General features: G+C 62.3%; 2 protein-coding genes across 2 annotated transcripts; both read left to right on the top strand.

The window, feature by feature from the left end:
• The first annotated feature begins 272 nt into the window (after positions 1-272).
• ESPL1 (extra spindle pole bodies like 1, separase) lies at positions 273-13,362 on the top strand. Its single transcript, XM_068921047.1, has 31 exons — positions 273-360; positions 789-881; positions 1,048-2,163; positions 2,407-2,511; positions 2,703-2,823; positions 3,132-3,268; positions 3,385-3,578; positions 3,661-3,903; positions 4,138-4,282; positions 4,705-4,849; positions 5,157-5,296; positions 5,425-5,559; positions 5,653-5,772; positions 6,007-6,178; positions 6,440-6,568; positions 6,664-6,820; positions 7,080-7,189; positions 7,630-8,783; positions 9,268-9,673; positions 9,809-9,967; positions 10,245-10,458; positions 10,633-10,817; positions 10,948-11,075; positions 11,158-11,280; positions 11,385-11,540; positions 11,676-11,846; positions 11,921-12,025; positions 12,159-12,271; positions 12,367-12,450; positions 12,566-12,730; positions 12,910-13,362. The coding sequence occupies exons 2-31, from the start codon at positions 801-803 to the stop codon at positions 13,109-13,111; spliced, it is 6,615 nt and encodes a 2,204-aa protein (XP_068777148.1). The 5' UTR covers positions 273-360; positions 789-800; the 3' UTR covers positions 13,112-13,362.
• A 691-nt stretch (positions 13,363-14,053) lies between these two features.
• Positions 14,054-16,779, top strand: PFDN5 (prefoldin subunit 5). The gene is made up of 6 exons (XM_068921111.1): positions 14,054-14,227; positions 15,006-15,108; positions 15,548-15,579; positions 16,046-16,120; positions 16,249-16,354; positions 16,451-16,779. The coding sequence occupies exons 1-6, from the start codon at positions 14,156-14,158 to the stop codon at positions 16,528-16,530; spliced, it is 468 nt and encodes a 155-aa protein (XP_068777212.1). The 5' UTR covers positions 14,054-14,155; the 3' UTR covers positions 16,531-16,779.
• The last annotated feature ends 124 nt before the right edge of the window (positions 16,780-16,903 follow it).

Genomic DNA, 16,903 nt, shown 5'->3' with positions numbered 1-16,903 from the left:
CACCCAGACACCCTGTCACACACCCATATGTGTGCACACGGCTCCATGTTGCCCAGGGGTCCGTGCACACCAGCTCCCTGTTGCACACCTGCACGCGTGCGCACCGGCCCCGTGTTGCCCAGGGGTCCGTGCACACCAGCTCCCTGTTGCACACCCACACGTGTGCACAGGGGTTGCACAGGGGTCCGTGCACGCCGGTGCCTCGCTGGCCGCCACCCTGCGCGCATGCGCCACCCCCGGGCGGGGACTACAACTCCCGGCGTGCAGCGCGCGGGGGGGGCGGTGCCGCGCGCCGATTGGCTGCGGCGGAGATTTGAACGGGGCGCGCGGCCGGGCCCGGGCGGCTGCGGGTGGCGACGCGTGAGTGCGGGGGGGGTCGCAGGCCCCGGGGGGGGGCTGCTGCGAGCAGTGGGGGTCTGCAGGCCGTGGCAGGGGGCTGGGAGCACTCGAGGGGCTGGGAGTGGGGCTGGGGAGGGGTTGCAGGCCCTAGGGGAGCCTGTGAGCGCTTGTGGGGCTGGGGCAGTGCAGGCCCCTGGGGGCTTGTAGGGGGTGTTGCGGTTTGTGGGGGGGCTGGGAGCGAGGTTGGGGGGCTGCAAGCCTGGGGAGGGCTTTGAGGAGTGGGGCTGGGGGAGCTGCAAGCACCTGGGGGGCTGCAGGCCCCGGGGCGGGCTCTCTGCTGCCTCTTTGCCTGGGTGGTGCTGGGCAGCCCCAAGGGACCCCTGTCCCCTGGGGGGAGCACAGCCTGTCCCCACCCTGACTTGTCCCCCCCCCCCCCCACCGTGTGGCAGGCTGGGAGCAAGATGATGCGCCTGAAAGGAGCTGATTTTGTGGCACGGACGTGCAGCCGACAGGAGACGGAGACGCTGCTCTCAGAGCTGACGGTGAGGTTCGGGGTAGACCCTTTGCAGCATTGGGGGGGGGGTCTTGACCACCCCCACCCCCAGCTCTGGGGTGCCCTCTGCTCCCCGCAGCGAGGAAGACCCTACCCAGAAAGACCCTTGGCTGGGTTCGCCACGTATCGGGGCGCTAACGGTCTCTTATCTCCAGGAATGCCTTGCCAGCGCCCCAGAAGATTCGGCCGGGGCGAACCAGCCCTCTCGGCAGAGCATCGTGTGCGACAGAGTCCTGCGGGCTTGCGTGCACCAGCTGGGACAGCCGGGGGCCTGCCCCGCGCACGCCGCCAGCCTCGTGGCGCTGGCTGAGGCCGCGTGCCGGGGTTACGTCGCCGCTACGCCCCAGCCCGCTCCCCTTTACCTGGAGAAGATCATCTACCACCTGCTGAGGAACGTGGTCGCCCAGGGGGCCGACGATGCCTGCTGGAGGGTGGCCGATCTCCTCCGCGCCCGGCTGCTGACCTACCGGCCCCGCCAGGCTCCCTCCGAGGACTTCGGGGCCGTCGCCAGGAGCGGTTTCAGCGTGCTGTGGAACGGCGCGGACGCCCTGGCCAAAGCCAGCCGGGCGCCGGAGGAGAGCAGGGCCGTGCTTTCGGCTCGTTTGCGAGCCCTGCGCTTCCTGGCGCTGCTGGAGGACGACGGGGCTCCCCTGCTGCCGCAGGAGCCTCCCTTCTTCACCTCCCAGACGGCTCGCCAGGCGGCTGCGGCTGCCGTCATGTTCGAAGGCCAGCGGGCGCCCCTCGGCGCGGACGACGCGGTCTTCCTCAGCAGGCAGCTGGCCGGCTGCTTGCTCGCAGCCCTGCGGGAGGGTGGCGGCGCGGCGGAGCGGCCGACCCCGCAGCGGTCCCTGTGCTTCTTCGAGCTCACCTTGGAGCGATGCCGGCGTCTTTGCAAGAGCGGCTGCTACAGGGAGGCCATGGAGGCTGTGAAAGAAGCCCGCAGCTTTCTGGGTGCAGCTGGTAGCTCGGCGAAGACTTTTAATGACCCCCTGGCTCTGCTGGAGGCCGGGGTCCGGCTGAGCCGGGTGCTCGCCGAGAGCGTGGGCCAGGCAGGGCCGCTGTTCTCGCAGGCGGCCACCGCTCTCGGCTCTGCGGCGAAGGTCTCGGAGCGGTTCGTCCGGGTGCTGGCCGAGAGCTGCCAGTTCATCGTCTCGTCCCTCAGCGGGTACGCGAAGAGGAGCGAGCGGAGGCCCTTCGGTCGGGAGGATGTTCTTGGCCTCTGTGCCTTCACGGAGGGGTATTGCTGCGTCCTCCACAGGCTGCTGGAGCGGGTAAGGCTTCAGACAGGAGTGGGGGCGGCCACCCACTGTGGCCTGTCTTGTTCGTTAGAGGTCCTGCGAGCAGCGGGAGGGATGCAACCATGCTCTAGGCTTGCCTGACAGTCTGTTGCTCCCATTAATCCATCAGCAGAGCAGCCCTGCCTGGCATCTCTGTCCTTTTTAGCACGCACCATTGGAGCCTGGTGCTGTCAGGACCACGAAAACACTGTTTATTTTCTTTCCTCCCCTCTGCAGATTCCTCCCGACAGCATAAAACAGCAGCTAACAGTGAAACAGCTGCTCTACCACAGCCTCCAGCTCTTCACCAGCGTGGCGTACGATGCCTTCCAGTGCTCCCAGGTACCAGCAGCGGAGGGGACAGTCCCCAGCGCAGGGCTGGGCGAGACCCTGGCCAAGCTGCGAGCGCGATGCTGGGCAGCAGGCTGGGTTCTCCAGTGCTTTCGGCAACGTGGCTGAGCCCTGAAGCCCCTTGGAGGGGTCTCGTTGGCTGCCGCTGCACTTCTCTCCCGCTAACTGTGGCTGTTGTGCAGGCGGTCGGGTGGTCCGGCCTGGAGCGGCTGCTGGGGGTTTGCCGATGCACCGTGGCGTGGATGCTGGCGGCCCTGGAGGGGCTCCCCGCGAGTGAGCGAGCAGAGTACCTCGATGTCACCGGTCAGTGTCCCCGTGGCAGTAGGGGAGCCCGAAGCTGGCTCTTTTGCACAGGTGTGGGTCAAATGTGGTGCCGCCTCCTAGGACAGCAACTGGGACCCTTCCCCCTGTCTGAAGCCCCTGGTGAAGGGGCACAGCTCAGTATCTGCCTCACCCCAGGCAGCTCGGGGCTTGGAGAGCATTGGGTTCTCAGCTGGAAAGAGCGTAGCTTGTAGGGTTAGTGTGAAGGGCGTTAGTCCTTGCTGGACAAGGGAAGAGGGTAACTCCTCTCTCCAGAGTGCCTTTAATATTTGTTTTTTAATCCATGACAGCATCGTGCACGTTTAAGCTGGCCTACATCTTCTACAGCCAGAATCTTCATGAGGAGGCCAGCTCCCTCTCTGAGCTCTTTTGCAAGAGGCTGGAGATGGCAGAAGCCTATAAATACCCAGAGATACCCCCAGAAAGGGTGAGTAGCCACATGAGGGGCTGCAGCATGCGATTCTGCTCTCCAAGGGAGGCAGAGAAGGAGTTCTGCAGGGTGCTGAAGCCAGTCCTACTGCACTGTTCATGCTCTCCCCACAGCTGCACAGATGCTTCAGGCTGCAGGTGGAGAGCTACCGGAAGCTGGGTCGGTTCGAGAGAGCCCTGGTGTCCATCGTCCAGTGGTTGGCTGCCCTGCGGGGTAAGATCAGGGAGCAGATGACAGAGCCCATCTCCCTCTGGGCCAGAGTCAAGACGGACGCCACGAAGCAGGGGGCTGAGGAGATACGGCTACGGTAAGGCAAGATCTGGGTGCTCTGCGCGTGTGGGGTGGTGTCTGCGCAGAACCCCCCACCCAGATAGCACCCGTTTCCCCAGGACCCTGAAGGATGGCTTGGAGGGGCGCTGCCTGGATGCTGGGACCTTGGTGGCCGTGCTCTTCGAAGAGCTGAAGGCCTACAAGACCGTGCGGGCCAACACGGGGCAGGAGCGCTACAATGTCATCTGCGACCTGCTGGAGATCTGCTCGGAGGAGAGCGGCTGTGTGCACGAGCGGGCCATCGGCTTGGTGGAGCTGGCCCAGGTCTTGTGTTATCATGACTACGCGGCGCACACGGACTGGTGGGTGGATACAGGCGTACCGGGAGAGCTATATCCAAACACGGCTCTGTCCTGTGTCTCTGGGAGCCCTGAAAGAGCCTTTGAGGGTACTTAAGGGATTTACAAGGTTTAGGGGTGCTATTGCTTAAGACAAACCTGTTCTAGGTATGTCTTAAGTATATCTAGTTCTCCTCCTAAAATACTCCAGGAGTTTTGGGTGCAGAAGGCTGTGTTTCTAATCCCTCTTTCTGGCAGCTCCTCCCTGGACTCGATCCGAGAGGCCTTGCGGCTCCTGGAGTCTGTGCCCAGGACCGCCCAGAACCAGGATGAGCTCCTCGATGACCGAGCACAGGCCTTGCTCTGGCAGTACATCTGCACCCTGGAGTCCAAACTAGAGGAGGTAGGCGAGGGCAGCAAAGGGGAGCTGCAGGTTGCTGAACTGGGTTGCAGCACCTGCTTGATGGGTGACCCAGGTCTGGAAAAGCTGCAGTGATCCTAGGGCACCAGAACCACTTTGTGCACATGCCTAATGTGCAGATCTCCTCCAAACTCAGCAGTTAAGAGGAAAAGCAGCTCCCCACCCTCCTGAAACCTTTCAGGCTTCCTGGGTTCCCAGTTACGCTCAACTAGTGCGGGCAAACCTAGTGCCTCCCAGCTGAAGGCACTGCCTATGGAAAATGGCCCCCTTCAGCTCTTCCCTGCTCAGCCCTCTCCCTTTGAGGCCACCAAAAGCCTTTCTGCAGCCCTAGCAGGGCCCAAGGGGCTGGAAGCCCTGCCTGCGTCTCCTAACATGTGTTGCTGCTGCCTCCTAACCTGCCACAGAGCATAGAGAGGGAGCAGAGAGCCAAAGCTCAGGGGCAGAAGCACCTGGATGACTTTGAGCCCAATGACCTCAACTATGAAGACAAGCTGCAGGAGGACAAGTTCCTGTACGACGGCATCGCCTTCAACCTGGCTGCAGAGTCTGGTGAGCATGTGGTGACTGAGCCTCTTGTGGCAAAGGCCCCCTCAGCCAGTGAGGTTCCTCTGCCCGAGGAAGGAATGGCGATGGGGTTGATGTGGGGAGGGAGCGCACACTGGGAGATGTTCCTCTGCAGCTCTGCCCCATGGGACAGCAGGGAAATGCATTCTTGCAAGCTGGAGGCATTGCTGGAGATGCCTTTTCTCCCAGCTGTTTTTGCTGTGCAGCCAGGCTGGGAGGGGGGGGTGGTGGTGGTGTTAGCAGTGGTGTGGTCTGCCTGGAGAAGCTGCTCAGGCCCACGACGTGTGCTTAGCTCAGTCCCAGAGCCTGGACGATGCCTTCGCCTTGTGGAAGCAGCTCCTGGCGAAGAAGGGAGTTCCCGGCGTGCGCAGCCTGGAGCAGACCGTGGCCTCCCTGCACCTCATGGCAGCTCTCTACAGACTGATGGCCAGGGTAATGCTGCTGGGGGCTTGGCTGAACTGTGCGACAGAGACAGCTGGAGGGAAAGCAGCCTCTGCAGGGGCAAAACATCCCTCTGGCGTTGTCTCCAAGCATAACTGTGTGGGTTTTCCTGCCCCCAGCCCCTGCAGGCTCTGGAGAGCTACCTGCTGGTCAGATCCCTGTGCAGCGCGGTTGGAGACAGCCTGGGCATGGCTGGTGCCTTGTGCCAGGTTACCAAGCTGCTCTTCCAGCTGGAGTGTCCCAGCTATGCCAAGGCAAGTGCGGGGCAGCAGGGAGGGCAAGGCTGCTGGGCGAGTTTGGCTGTTCCCCTGAGGCCGCAGCCCTCATGCTGTCTTGTCTCCTTCCAGCTCTTCCTGGAGGAGACGGAGTCCTGCTTGCAGAAGGCCGACAGCAGTGGCGATTCCTACCTGTTGCTGAAGCAAACCTGCCTTCTGCTCCGCAGCCAGCTTTGCTGCACCAGCCACCAGGTATGCCCTGCAAGGGCCCCTCCGCTGGGGAGATCTGGATGCTTGGGCCTGGGCTGAAAACCCTTTTCTGCTTGCAATGTGGGGTCAGAGAGCAAGAGGAGAGCTCAACAGCTCTGGCAGTCTTCAATATCCTCTTGCTAGCCACCTTAGCCCACCTTGGTGGACACGGAAATATTCTGGACCCTGAATGGTGACAGTTTTTCTCCTTCTCTTGATCTCTGCTTCCGCTTCCAGGTTGAAGAAGGCCTTGCCCTGCTGCTGGAAGTGCTCCAGAACCCAGCTCTGCAGAAGATTGCAAAGGTCTGGTACCTGCTCCGAGCCCACGTCCTTCAGTTAACAGCAGTCTACCTGAGCCTTCCTGCTGCCCACCTCTCGCAGGAGCTCAGGCAGCAGATCTTTGCTCAAGGTGGGTTGCCAGGGGGCCTAATGGATGTGTCAGACCCTCCTCTCGGTGAGCCCCACAGCGATGAGAGCTGCAGGGGTTGTTGACAAAGCTCTGTGCAAACACTGACTTCTGGGTTTCTCCAAATTGGCTGGAGCTGGAGTCTGCATGGCTCTTCAAAGTCCCACTGGAGACCTTCCCGCTGTGTGCTGTGTTTGGGCTGAGGAGGGATGATTTGATCTCATGCTGGGCAGAGTGCTGATGTTCATGACGGCTGTCGTGCAGGGTGGAGGACGCCTGAGACTGCTCTCACCGAAGCCCACAAGTTTTTCCGTAGCATCATCCTTCTGCTGATGGGCAGCAATGTGCTGGGCTCTCACAAGACTGCGTCAGACGTTCAGTTTGTGGATTGTGGTGAGTTTTATTTGCTTGTGTGGACTGAAAAGCAGCTGCTCCTCTGGAAGAACTCCAAAGGGCAGCTCTGGTCACCTGCCTGTCTTCCTTTGCAGGGGAAAACCTGCTGCAGAAGTGGCAAGTGCTGGCTGACCTGCTGGCCTGCTCGGAGCGCCTCGTAGCTCTCCTCAGCAGAGTGGAGATGGTATGCGAAGCCAAAGCCTTCTGCTTGGAGGCTGTCAAGCTGGCCATGAAACTGCAAGCGATTCGGTGGTGAGTGGCTGTGGTGGGAAGAGCTTTTGCCTGAGTCTGGGGGACCTGTGGGCAGGGCTGAGCTAGCATTGGAGGGAGGGTTGGCTGCTGCTTGGCTTTGGGAGTAAGCAGCTGCTCTAGACTGTCCTGGGATGCGCTGTCCCGTGGGTTTAGCTTACCAGGTCAGAAACAGGCTTGTTCTTGCTGTCCGCTTCCCTCCCTCCAGCGAGGCACTGGGGATGTGGCTGTCAGGGGGGCTCTGAGCGCTGTGTCCTCCTAGGTGTGCCGCCTTCCTTGTGCTGAAGGCCCAGCTGGAGCTGCAGCGGAGTGAGCTGGAGCTGAGCCGCTCCGACCTCCAGCAGGCCCTGTTCCTCCTGGAGTCTGGCACTGGTGAGTTCCCCCTCCTGGCTTGAAGGAAGGGGATGGAGGAAACATGAGCCCTGAGCCCGGGCAGTGCTGGGGACACTGCTTGTGCCTGCTTTTCGGAGTGTATGCTGTGCAGACACTAATGGAGCAGCCAGTTGCTTGCCCAAGATGTGGAGGCAGGCTGGGCACAAAACTTGGTGAACCATGTTTCAGCCTGCTGGGTGACTTCCCCCCCTTGATAAAAGCCCATCCGGGCTCCTCTGGGGGAGCAGAATTGTTGGGCTGAAAGACTGGGAGCGCTGGAATATCCCAGCCTGGCTTCCCCCATCCCTTCTCCATGTCAGCTCTGTGCAAGAGGGCAGCCCTGCTGGGAGAGGCAACGTGACGGGAGCTGGTGGCGCAGTTCAGGAGAGCGGTGCGGAGAGGATGTCGGACTAACCTGTCTCTCTCCCCTCTGCCTGCAGAGTTTGAAGCTAACGAGAAGCAGAAAGGGCAAATAAAGATCCTGCCCCGGAAGGGCAAGCCTCAGGGCAGGAAGCAGCGAGATCCCAGCTCGGAGCTGCCCAGGGAAGAGGAGGGCTTTCTGAAGGGCCCCGCGCTTGAGTTTGTGGCCACGGTGAGCGGGCCGGAAAAGCCCACTGCTCTCACCACGTCGCCGGAGCTGAAACCCAAGCAGAGGAGATGCCTGGCCTTCCTTGCCCACCCTTCCACGTGTCCCTGCTCCCTGTGCTCCGACCTGACCCTCTCGGCGCTTTGCCTCCGCTGGCTGCTCTCCTGCGCCCAGGGCGAGCTGGCGGCAGGCAACACGGCCGAAGGGCTTGGTCTGCTCCAAGCCACGCTGCAGCGCTGCACCGCCGTGGCCGCCCGCTTCGCCGCTGTGCTGCGGGACAAGCCGTGGGGTGGCTCCGTGACAGTGACCGGCCGGGCCCTGCCTGCGCTGGAGCTGCTGGATGATCTGATGGCCACGGGCTATGCCACGCTGGCTTTTCAAAGCCTGGCCGGCCCCCAGCCTGAGGAGAAGCTGTGGGAGCACCTGGAAGCTGGCTTGACCTTCCTGGCATCCCGGAGACCTCACCTGCCCAGCCTGGAGATGTCCAGGGCCACCCTGCTGCTGGCCAAAGCGGTTGCCACCATTTGCCGCCTGGCCTCCAAGCGTGGGGGCTCTGTGGCCAGTGTCTTCTCCAGCGTTTGGGCCTGGCAGCCACCGCTGGCTCCAACAGATCCCAAAGGATCGGTTGCATCCAAGGCACTCAAGGCAGATGAAGCTCTGCCCCAGAAGAATAAAAGCAAGAAGGTGACAGTGACAGCACCAGGGCCCAAGCCCAGAGTGAAGAAGAGCCAGAGGGCGAAGCCCCTGGCTGCAGCGGACTCCGATGATGTCTTTGCTCTGGGTGACTTGGACACTGAGGTGCCCCCCGTCGTTATCCGACCGGTGACAGTGCCTTGCACCCCACGCCAGAAACCCTGTCCCCCTGCCAAGGCACGTGCCCACGGTGCTGTGGCAGCCCCGGGCCCCAGGGCTCCCTTCACGGTGTTCAGCGAATCCTCCCCTCCGGCCGGCAAGTCCCAGCTCCTGAAAGCCCCCAAAGCTTTGGGGAGAGTCAAGTCTCGACTGAAGGTAAGCAGGGAGTGGTGGGGCTCGAATGTGACCCCCTGGTCTGCTCTGGGCTGTGTTCCTGCTCCTAAGGGAAAGCCCTGTAGAGGAGAAAAGCTGTTCCACTTGATTTCCATCCTGCTCCTTGTAAATCCCTCTAGCTGACTGGTCCAGTATCCCCTCTGCAGGCAGAGGCTCAGCTCTGCCACCAAGCCAGCTGAGGTTGGGAGGGTTTTGAGTGTGTTACAGGCTGTTGGTTATCCTGTTCCCATCTGGTGCACCAGATAAGGAGTCTGTGTGCAGTCTGAGCCTCAGCCGGAGCTTTGGAGCTGTTGTCTCTGGTGCCCTGGCCACGTGAGGAGGCTGGAGGGTGATCCCCCTTAGGATTTTGGGGCTGTCAACTTGCAGAGCTTGATGGGAGCTCAGTCTCTGCTCTGGGGACAGCACTGAAAAGGTGTCGGCAGGCTGGGGAGCAAGGCTGTAGCCCTGACGTCTCCTTCTGGTCTAGGTAACGTTCAGTGATGACAGTGACGTGGAGGATCCCAAACTGGGGGTGACCCCAGCAGCTGGCAAAACCCCAGGCCCCAGCCACAAGACTCCCCAGCCAACAGGCCGCACCCGGAGAGCCCTGCGCCCCAAAGCCACGGCTGCTGACACAGAGGGGTCCCAGACGAGCTCGTCGGAGGACAGCTCCCGGAGCAGCAATGCCCAGCCCCGGAGAGCGCGAGCGGGCTCCCGCAGAGCTGGGGGCACAGAGGAGAAAAGAGAGCGAACAACCCGCAGGGCTCCTGGCAGGAGAGCAGAGGAGGAGCGGGAACTTCTGAGGACCATTGAGGAAGAGGAGAAGGTGGAAGAAGAGCTTGAGATTAGCTTTGAGGTTTTGCGGGCCTCTGAGGAAGAAGAGGGAGTCCCAGGTGAGCAAGGCTGCCTGGGAGTGGGGGGGATAATCAGCAGGGAGCCTTCAAGCTACCCCAGCAGCTGTCTGGAGGTGGAGATATCCAAGGCCCTGGGCTGTCCCTGCCACCAGGCCCCTCTTGCTCTCCCTTAAGGCAGGAGACGGCAGCCCCAGCGTGGGCAGGAGAGCGCAGACGGGGAGCGTGAGGTCCTGCGGCGAGACGCCAGTGAGGACATCCTGGCCATACGGAGGCTTGGCAGCGGGGGCCCCCTGCACCTGGAGGCCCTCTCCTCCTCCCTGTCCACGGCTGGCGGTGAGCGACCGATGCTGAGGGGCTGCTCTGTGGGCTGTTGCTGTGCAGGGCACTGGTTTTGGGCTGGGGGCTCGTGGCTGTGCTGGGGAATCCACGTTTGTCCCCTCTCCTACCAGCTCCTCGGGCAGGCGGCTCTGGAAACCTCTGCTCTAGCCCTTCTCCACCTCCTCTTACAATTTCCCATTGCTTTGAGCTTTGCCAAAGGGTTCAGGTGCTCTGCTCTCTGTCAGGAGCTCACCTCTGCCTTGGGGGGGATTTGCTGCTTTGCCCCTTCCAGATGTCTCTTCCCTGGACAAAGCCTGTGAATTCCTGAAAGGTGCTTTCAACTGCATCAGCCACTGCCCTCCCAGTGCCCTCTACAGCCAAGTCTGCCAGCTCCTGGCCCTGTCCCTGGGCAAGCAGGACCCCATCTCCACTGCCTACCTGGTGTCGGAGTCTGTCTCGGTCACCACCCGCCATCAGCTGCTCAGCACGGTCCACAGGAAACTTCAGTAAGTCCCTCCACCCTCCCTGGCTGGCTTTGTGGAACAAAACCCCCTCGGCCTCCCCTGCTTTTAACCTTAGAGCACTGCTGAGCAGGAGGGGGGTCTCTGCCAAAAACTTTGGAGCCCCAGCAAAGGTAATTTCAAAGTGGATTTATTCCCTGACTGTCTTTCCCTCTCCAGCAAAGCCAAGAAGTCAGCAGCAGACGTAGCCGAGCAGCTCCACGGGCTCTCCTTGCGGGAGGAGAGCGCTGCTGTGCGCAGCCACCACCTCGCTCAGCTCCAAGACCTCTTCGAGTTCAGCTCCACGGGGATGGGGCCTCAGGAGCAGGATGGCTTCAGGGAGCAGCTGGAGAACATCCCCAGTGGTAAGGGCTCATCCAAAAGCAAGGGCTGGGAAGCTCACTGCTCTGTGTCGGTCTGGGGCTGAGTCCTGGAGGGCTGTGTGGCCTTGGGACTGTCCCCTGGCTGTTCCTGAGGTCTGGGTCTGGTTCCCAGGGGTGACCGTGTGCGTGCTGACCCTGGTGAGCCTCCAGCCTGCCTCCGTGGGAGACATGCTGCTGCTCACACGGCTGGAGAAGGGCAGCGCTCCTGTGACCATCCGGATCCCGACTGCGCTCACCAAGGTGAGGGCAGGAAAGGGAGAGGGGACAAGCCCAGCTGCAGGGTGAGTTTGGGGCTGGGATCACTGTTCCCTTCCTCTTCCAGGCCCCGCTGAGCTCGGTGCTGAGCGAGTTCGATGCCATTCAGAAGGAGCAGAAGGAATCCAGCAACTGCACGGACAAGAGGGACTGGTGGCTGTGTCGCTCGGAGCTGGACCAGAGAATGAAGGTTGGGGAGAGACTTCCCTCACCCTGATCTGCCTGGTGGCACCTGGCACAGCTTTTGAAGAGGGCTGCCATGCCCAGACCCCCCGTGACTCTGGCCTCTTGCAGAACCTCATCGAAACCCTGGAGATGCAGGTGTTGGGCTGTTGGAAGGGGGCCCTGCTCCCTGCCAGCCAGGAGCCCAGCCTGGCAGAGGAGGCTTCCAGCTTGTGCAACCAGCTCCAGAAATGTGGTTGGGAGGACGCAGATGCAGCGCTCCTCAAGGTTTGTGTTGGAGATCCTAGTTGGCCTGGGCTGGGGCAGCAGTTTGGGCAGCCAAACAGCCTGGCATCACGTGCCAGCCTACAGCATGGTGCTGTCAATGTTTATGCATTTCTGCTCCCCTCTTCCTTCCTGTAGGTTGTGCTGAACTCCTCTCCCCTCCTCACTGCCCAAGATTTGCAGTCCCTGGCCTTTGGGCTCTGCCCAGCTCAGCCCTACACGGCCCAGCTCCTCTTGCAGGAAGCCCTGGAGAAGCGGAGAGCTTGCGCCAGGCAGGCCAGCGGCTCCCTTGTCCTGGTGCTGGATAAGGTGAGTCTCTGCTCCTGCCTGTACTCTGCGTGGCTGCTTGCTGCCTTTTGTTCACCCCTTCCTCTTCCTCCCAGCACCTGCAGAAGCTACCCTGGGAGAGCATGGCGTGTCTGAAGGCTGTGCCCGTAACCAGGCTCCCTTCCCTGCGATTCCTGCTTGGCTATTCCCTGGCGCAGAAGGTGAGAGGGCCAGGGACTGTGCACCCCGGGCCGGGGCTCTGCGCACACTGGCTCTGCAGCACCGCAGGGTTTGGCACCCTGCGGGTTCTGCTCCGGGCTGGGGCTGACTTGTCTCGTGTCCCCACTCTGGCAGCGGGCAGGATCTGTGCTGAGCCGCGGCGTGAACCCCAGCAGCACTTTCTACATCCTCAACCCGCACAACAACCTGCCGGGCACCGAGGAGCGTTTCCGGGGCTGGTTTGAGAGGTGAGCGTGTCCCCTGCCCCGGGCAGGGATCCTGCAGCCTGGGGTGCCCCAGGGGCTCTCTGCTCTCCGCCGTCCTCACCAGGTCTCTCCCGCAGCGAGCCCGGCTGGAGCGGTGTGACAGGAGCCATCCCGAGCCAGGAGCAGATGCAGACGGCGCTCTCGGAGCGTGATCTCTACATGTGAGCCTTGGGGATGGCGTGGGCTCCTTTGAGACAGCCCAGGGCCCTCTTTAAGCCTGATGGGGGAGGTCGGGGAGGCTTCACCAGATCTCTCACCTGGACCTTCTCCCTGCAGCTACGCCGGGCACGGAGCAGGCGCCCGCTTCCTGGACGGGCAGTCCATCGCCAGGCTGGAGTGCCGCGCCGTGGCCCTGCTCTTCGGCTGCAGCAGCGCCGCCCTGGCCGTGCGCGGCAGCCTGGAGGGATCTGGCATCGTTCTCAAGTACATCATGGCTGGGTGGTGAGTGGCGAGGAGATGCGGAAAGCAGGGGCGAGGCTTGGGGAAGCTCAGCTTGTCCCTTTGCTACAAGGGCCGTCTCGTGCAGCTGGGTGTCTCTGCCCCTGCAGCAGTCCTGTTTTCCCCCCACCCTGCGCATCTGCACCCCAAAGGGGCTGACATGACCCCTTGCTCCTTTCCAGCCCCCTCGTCCTGGGCAACCTGTGGGACGTGACGGACCGCGACATCGACCGCTACGCCGAGGCTCTGCTCCAGGGCTGGCTGAAGGCGGGCTCGGGCGCCCCGCTCCTGCACTCTGTCGCCCAGGCCCGCCAGGCTCCCAAACTCAAGTACCTCATCGGCGCTGCCCCCGTTGCCTACGGCTTGCCTGTGTGCCTGCAGTGAGGGCTCAGCGCTGCCTCTGCCACTGCCTCTTGGCCCCAGCCCTCCTCCCCTCCCCTCTCTCCCTGTGCCCCCCCCCCAATGATGATCAGGTGCTGCTGAGGCTGTTTTAAACTTGCGGTGTTTGCACAGGGGGCCAGCTGGGGTGGGGTGTTACATGTTTAACTGTTCTTGGATCTTAACTTATTTTAAAGTGGTTTTAGATGACACAGTCGCTGTATGTTGAGACAATAAAGCTGGTGCAGTTGGACCTGACCCTTGTGTGCTGGCTAAGGATGGTGCTCAGGCTCAGGGTGCCTGCCACCCTGGGCTGCCCTGTGGGGCTCTGCCCCCTTCCCTCTGCCTCTGTCCCCTCTCCCCGGGCCCCAGCCAGCTCTCCCAGGTAAGCAGGAGCCCGTTGCACTGCAGCTCTGAGCGATCGCCCACCCCATGGGCTGTGTTGTCCCTTGCGGGGCATGCTCTGCCCTCCGAGGGTGACCTCAAAGCACCTTCTTGGGGTCCTGCTGCAGCTGCACCCCTCGTTGTCCTCCTTGGGGCCTCTGCAGTTGGGATTTTCCCTCCTCCCTTGTTTGGGGGGGGGGGGGAACACCCCTCCTAGCTGGGTGAGGGACAGAGGGAACAACCCTGGCTGCTGCAGCCCCTGCCTCTTCCTCGCACCTTGGAAGCCCCAGTGGAGGGTGGGGGGCAGTAAACCCCCTTTTCCCTGGGTGGGAGCAGTGGGTGGGGGTCCTGCAATAGAGCCTATCCTTATTTGGGGGGGGAACACCCCTGGGTCCCCCCTGTCTTGGGGGGGGCAACCTGGCTCCTTCCTTCCCTGCTTTTGGGGGGGGGGAATGACCCCCCCCCGGCTGCCCCCTGTCCTGCTTTGGGGGGGGGGGGGAGGAAATGATCCCCTCCGGCTACCCCCTGCCCTGGGGCTGTTGCCCCCGCCGGCCGCCAGGGGGCGCCGCGGCACCAGCGAGAGGCGGCAGCTGGCGCTAGAGCGTCGCGGCGGGCGGCACCAGCGAGACGGGGCGACGTGCGCTAGAGCGTCGCGGGCGGCCCAAGATGGCGCAGCAGGTGAATGTGGCGGAGCTGTCGCTGCCGCAGCTGGAGATGCTCAAGAGCCAGCTCGACCAGGTGGGCCGCGCCGGGAGCCGGGCTCCGCGGCTGGAGGGGCTGCTGGGGGCGGGGGACAGGGCTGGGGGAGCGCCGGGCCGGTGGAGAGGCCGAAATGGGGGTGAGGCCTGATGTGGCTGTGGGGACTGGAGGGGGCGGCGAGAGGGTGCTGGGCTGTGGGGACTGGGGGGGTCGCATGTGGGACCAGACTGGTCTAGGCTGGAGGTCCTGGGGGGTGACTTATGGGACCAGACTGAGTCAGCCTGGGGGGACAGGGGGACGTTAAGGTGGGGCTAGGGTGTGGGGACTGGGGGGAGATATGTGGGACCAGACTGGGCCAGGCTGTGGGGACTGCAGGGGCGGGGGTGGTGGTGATGGTGGTGGTGTATGGGACCAAATAGGGTCAGGCTGGACTGGGATATGGGGACTGGGTGACTGGAGAGGTGACACGTGGGACCAGACTGGGCCGAGCTGTGGGAACTGGGGGTTATCAAAGTGGGGACTACTGGGCCGGGCTGGACCAGGCTGGGGGGTGACATGGTGGGGCTGGACTGGGTGGTCTGGGGGGGTGACATGTGGGACTGGACTGGGCTAGGCTGTGGGGGTGGCAGGGTAAGGTTAGACTGTGCCACAGGTCTGCTGTGGGGGGGAGCTGGGTGGCCTAGGGGTGATGACCAGACCAGGTGACGTGCCCCAGCCCTGTCCTGCCGTACATGGCACTCGATTAGGGCCTCTTCTGCTCTCTCAGCACCTCTTTGGTGGTAAGGGGACGCTCACAGGCTCACGCTCTCTCGCCTAGGAGGTGGAGTTCCTCTCGTCCTCTATTGCCCAGCTCAAAGTGGTGCAGACCAAGTACGTGGAAGCCAAGGACTGCCTCAATGTACTCAACAAAAGCAACGAAGGTGAGTGAGATACCTTCACCCTCGGCCTGCGTGGCCCTGCCAGGTCCCTGGGGCACTTACTGGGATGCCTGAGCAGCAACTGGAGAGGCTGGTGTTGTCCTGCCTGGCCTTGCCAGTCCTGGCTGCTGCCTAGGTGAGACACATCACTCTGTGCTTTGAGTGACGACTGAGAGCCCAGGCTCTGCGCTTTCTTCTGCCCTGCGTCAGTTTATGCCCTTGGACCAGGTTCTTGTTTCCGTGGTGCCTCCTTCCCTGCTAGGAGGTTGGGCGTTAAGCAGCATCCCAGGCACGCGGGGTGCACGGAGGGGCTAGATGTGGTTGTAACGTCGTACCTAGCTGTTTGGCGCTGTGTAGCTGCTCTGTGTGCCCCTCGCCCTGCTGTGGGCAATCAGCTGGTGCATCCGAGCGCTCAAACACGTTTCTGCTTTGTTTCCTGTAGGAAAGGACCTGCTGGTCCCGCTCACCAGCTCTGTATCCTTTGCCAGCCCTGCAGTCCTCTGAAGTTAACTCTTCTTTGCTAGCGGGGACGCGGGAATGTCAACTGCTAGGGCCGAGGGGCTTGGGGGACGTTTTACCTGGCTGTGCCCACTTCAGGAGGGACATGGCCTCTCCTGGTTGCTCCTTCCCTGCCTCCTGGGAAGGTGCTGGCCAGTCCTCGTTCCTCTCTGAGCAAGGACCCCAGGATGTTTCCTTTCCCTCTGGCCAGCGGCTGAGCTGGGGTGTTTAGGGCTGACAGATTTTTGCCCCTGTTGCTCTTGACACGAGCTCTGCTTCTTCATGCTGGGCCTGTGCTGCTCGGGTCGTGCGTTGGTCCGTGGTGGCCACTGTGCCGAGGACGCCTGGCCTCGGTTCCCAGCTCTGCTGGGCTGAGGTGCTTTGCTCCCAGAGCTGCCTAGTTGTCTTGGTTCCCTGCTTTCCCTTGACCCCCCCCCGCCAGATGTATGTCCCTGGGAAGCTCTCAGATGTCGAGCACGTGCTGATAGATGTAGGAACAGGCTACTACGTGGAGAAGGTAAGGGGTGCGTGGAGTGGCCCAGAAGCAGCTGCGTTTCTGCAGCAGATCATAAACAGAATTGTCCGTGGCCGAAGGGTAGCAGGAACTTTGTGCCTAGAGCTCTCTGTTATCCTTTATTCCCTCAGACAGCAGATGATGCCCGAGACTTTTTCAAGCGGAAGATTGACTTCCTGACCAAACAGATGGAGAAGATCCAGCCTGCGCTGCAGGAGAAACATGCCATGAAGCAGGGTAAGGGCCCATCTCCCACACCCCGCTGCAGCTCCTCGCTCTGGGCAGGCCCCCGAGCAGCTCCCCTCACTGCCTGGGTGCCTTGTCTTCCTGCAGCCGTGGTGGAAATGATGAGCCAGAAGATCCAGCAGCTCACGGCCCTGGGGGCCGCGCAGGGCGTGACAACAAAGGCGTAGCCTTCGGCCTCAGGGGCTGCCTTCATCAGCATCGCTGCTGGGACGAGAGCAGAGCTGCTGAAGAAAGCCGCTGGGGCCCAGACCACCTTGTCCCCCCTTCCCCAACACTCCTCTCCCTGCTCGGCAGGGCTCTGCTGTTGACTCTAAACACGTGCGGTGCCTGGAAGCAAAGCACCAGCCAAACCCTTCCCTTTTTGTAAGCAGTGCGTTGCTGCCAGTGTATGGAATAAATTAGAGATGCAGGGAACAGCTCCGGGCGGCATCTGGTGCTTCTCGAACCGGGAAGGTTTCAAGGGCAGGAATTCAGCCCTCTGCAGCCAGCGGGAGGTAGGATTGGGCAGGGGCGGAGAGGCACGCAAAGAGGGGGAAAAAC

The sequence above is a fragment of the Struthio camelus genome, chromosome 28 (assembly GCF_040807025.1).
Source record: "Struthio camelus isolate bStrCam1 chromosome 28, bStrCam1.hap1, whole genome shotgun sequence".
NCBI lineage: Eukaryota > Metazoa > Chordata > Aves > Struthioniformes > Struthionidae > Struthio > Struthio camelus.
The sequence above is the reverse complement of the archived record's forward strand: the minus strand, read 5'-3'. Positions and strand labels throughout refer to the sequence as shown.

What these genes read in the sequence shown, in the direction of transcription:
- PFDN5 (XM_068921111.1), top strand. Translation starts at nt 14,156, where the DNA reads ATGGCGCAGCAGGTGAATGTGGCGGAGCTGTCGCTGCCGCAGCTGGAG. An exon ending in TGGTCCCGCTCACCAGCTCT is followed by an intron (nt 15,580 to 16,045) that starts GTATCCTTTGCC and finishes CCCCCCCGCCAG; the next exon opens with ATGTATGTCCCTGGGAAGCT. An exon ending in GAAACATGCCATGAAGCAGG is followed by an intron (nt 16,355 to 16,450) that starts GTAAGGGCCCAT and finishes GTCTTCCTGCAG; the next exon opens with CCGTGGTGGAAATGATGAGC.
- ESPL1 (XM_068921047.1), top strand. Translation starts at nt 801, where the DNA reads ATGATGCGCCTGAAAGGAGCTGATTTTGTGGCACGGACGTGCAGCCGA. An exon ending in GCTGAGGAGATACGGCTACG is followed by an intron (nt 3,579 to 3,660) that starts GTAAGGCAAGAT and finishes CCGTTTCCCCAG; the next exon opens with GACCCTGAAGGATGGCTTGG. An exon ending in CGTTCAGTTTGTGGATTGTG is followed by an intron (nt 6,569 to 6,663) that starts GTGAGTTTTATT and finishes CTTCCTTTGCAG; the next exon opens with GGGAAAACCTGCTGCAGAAG.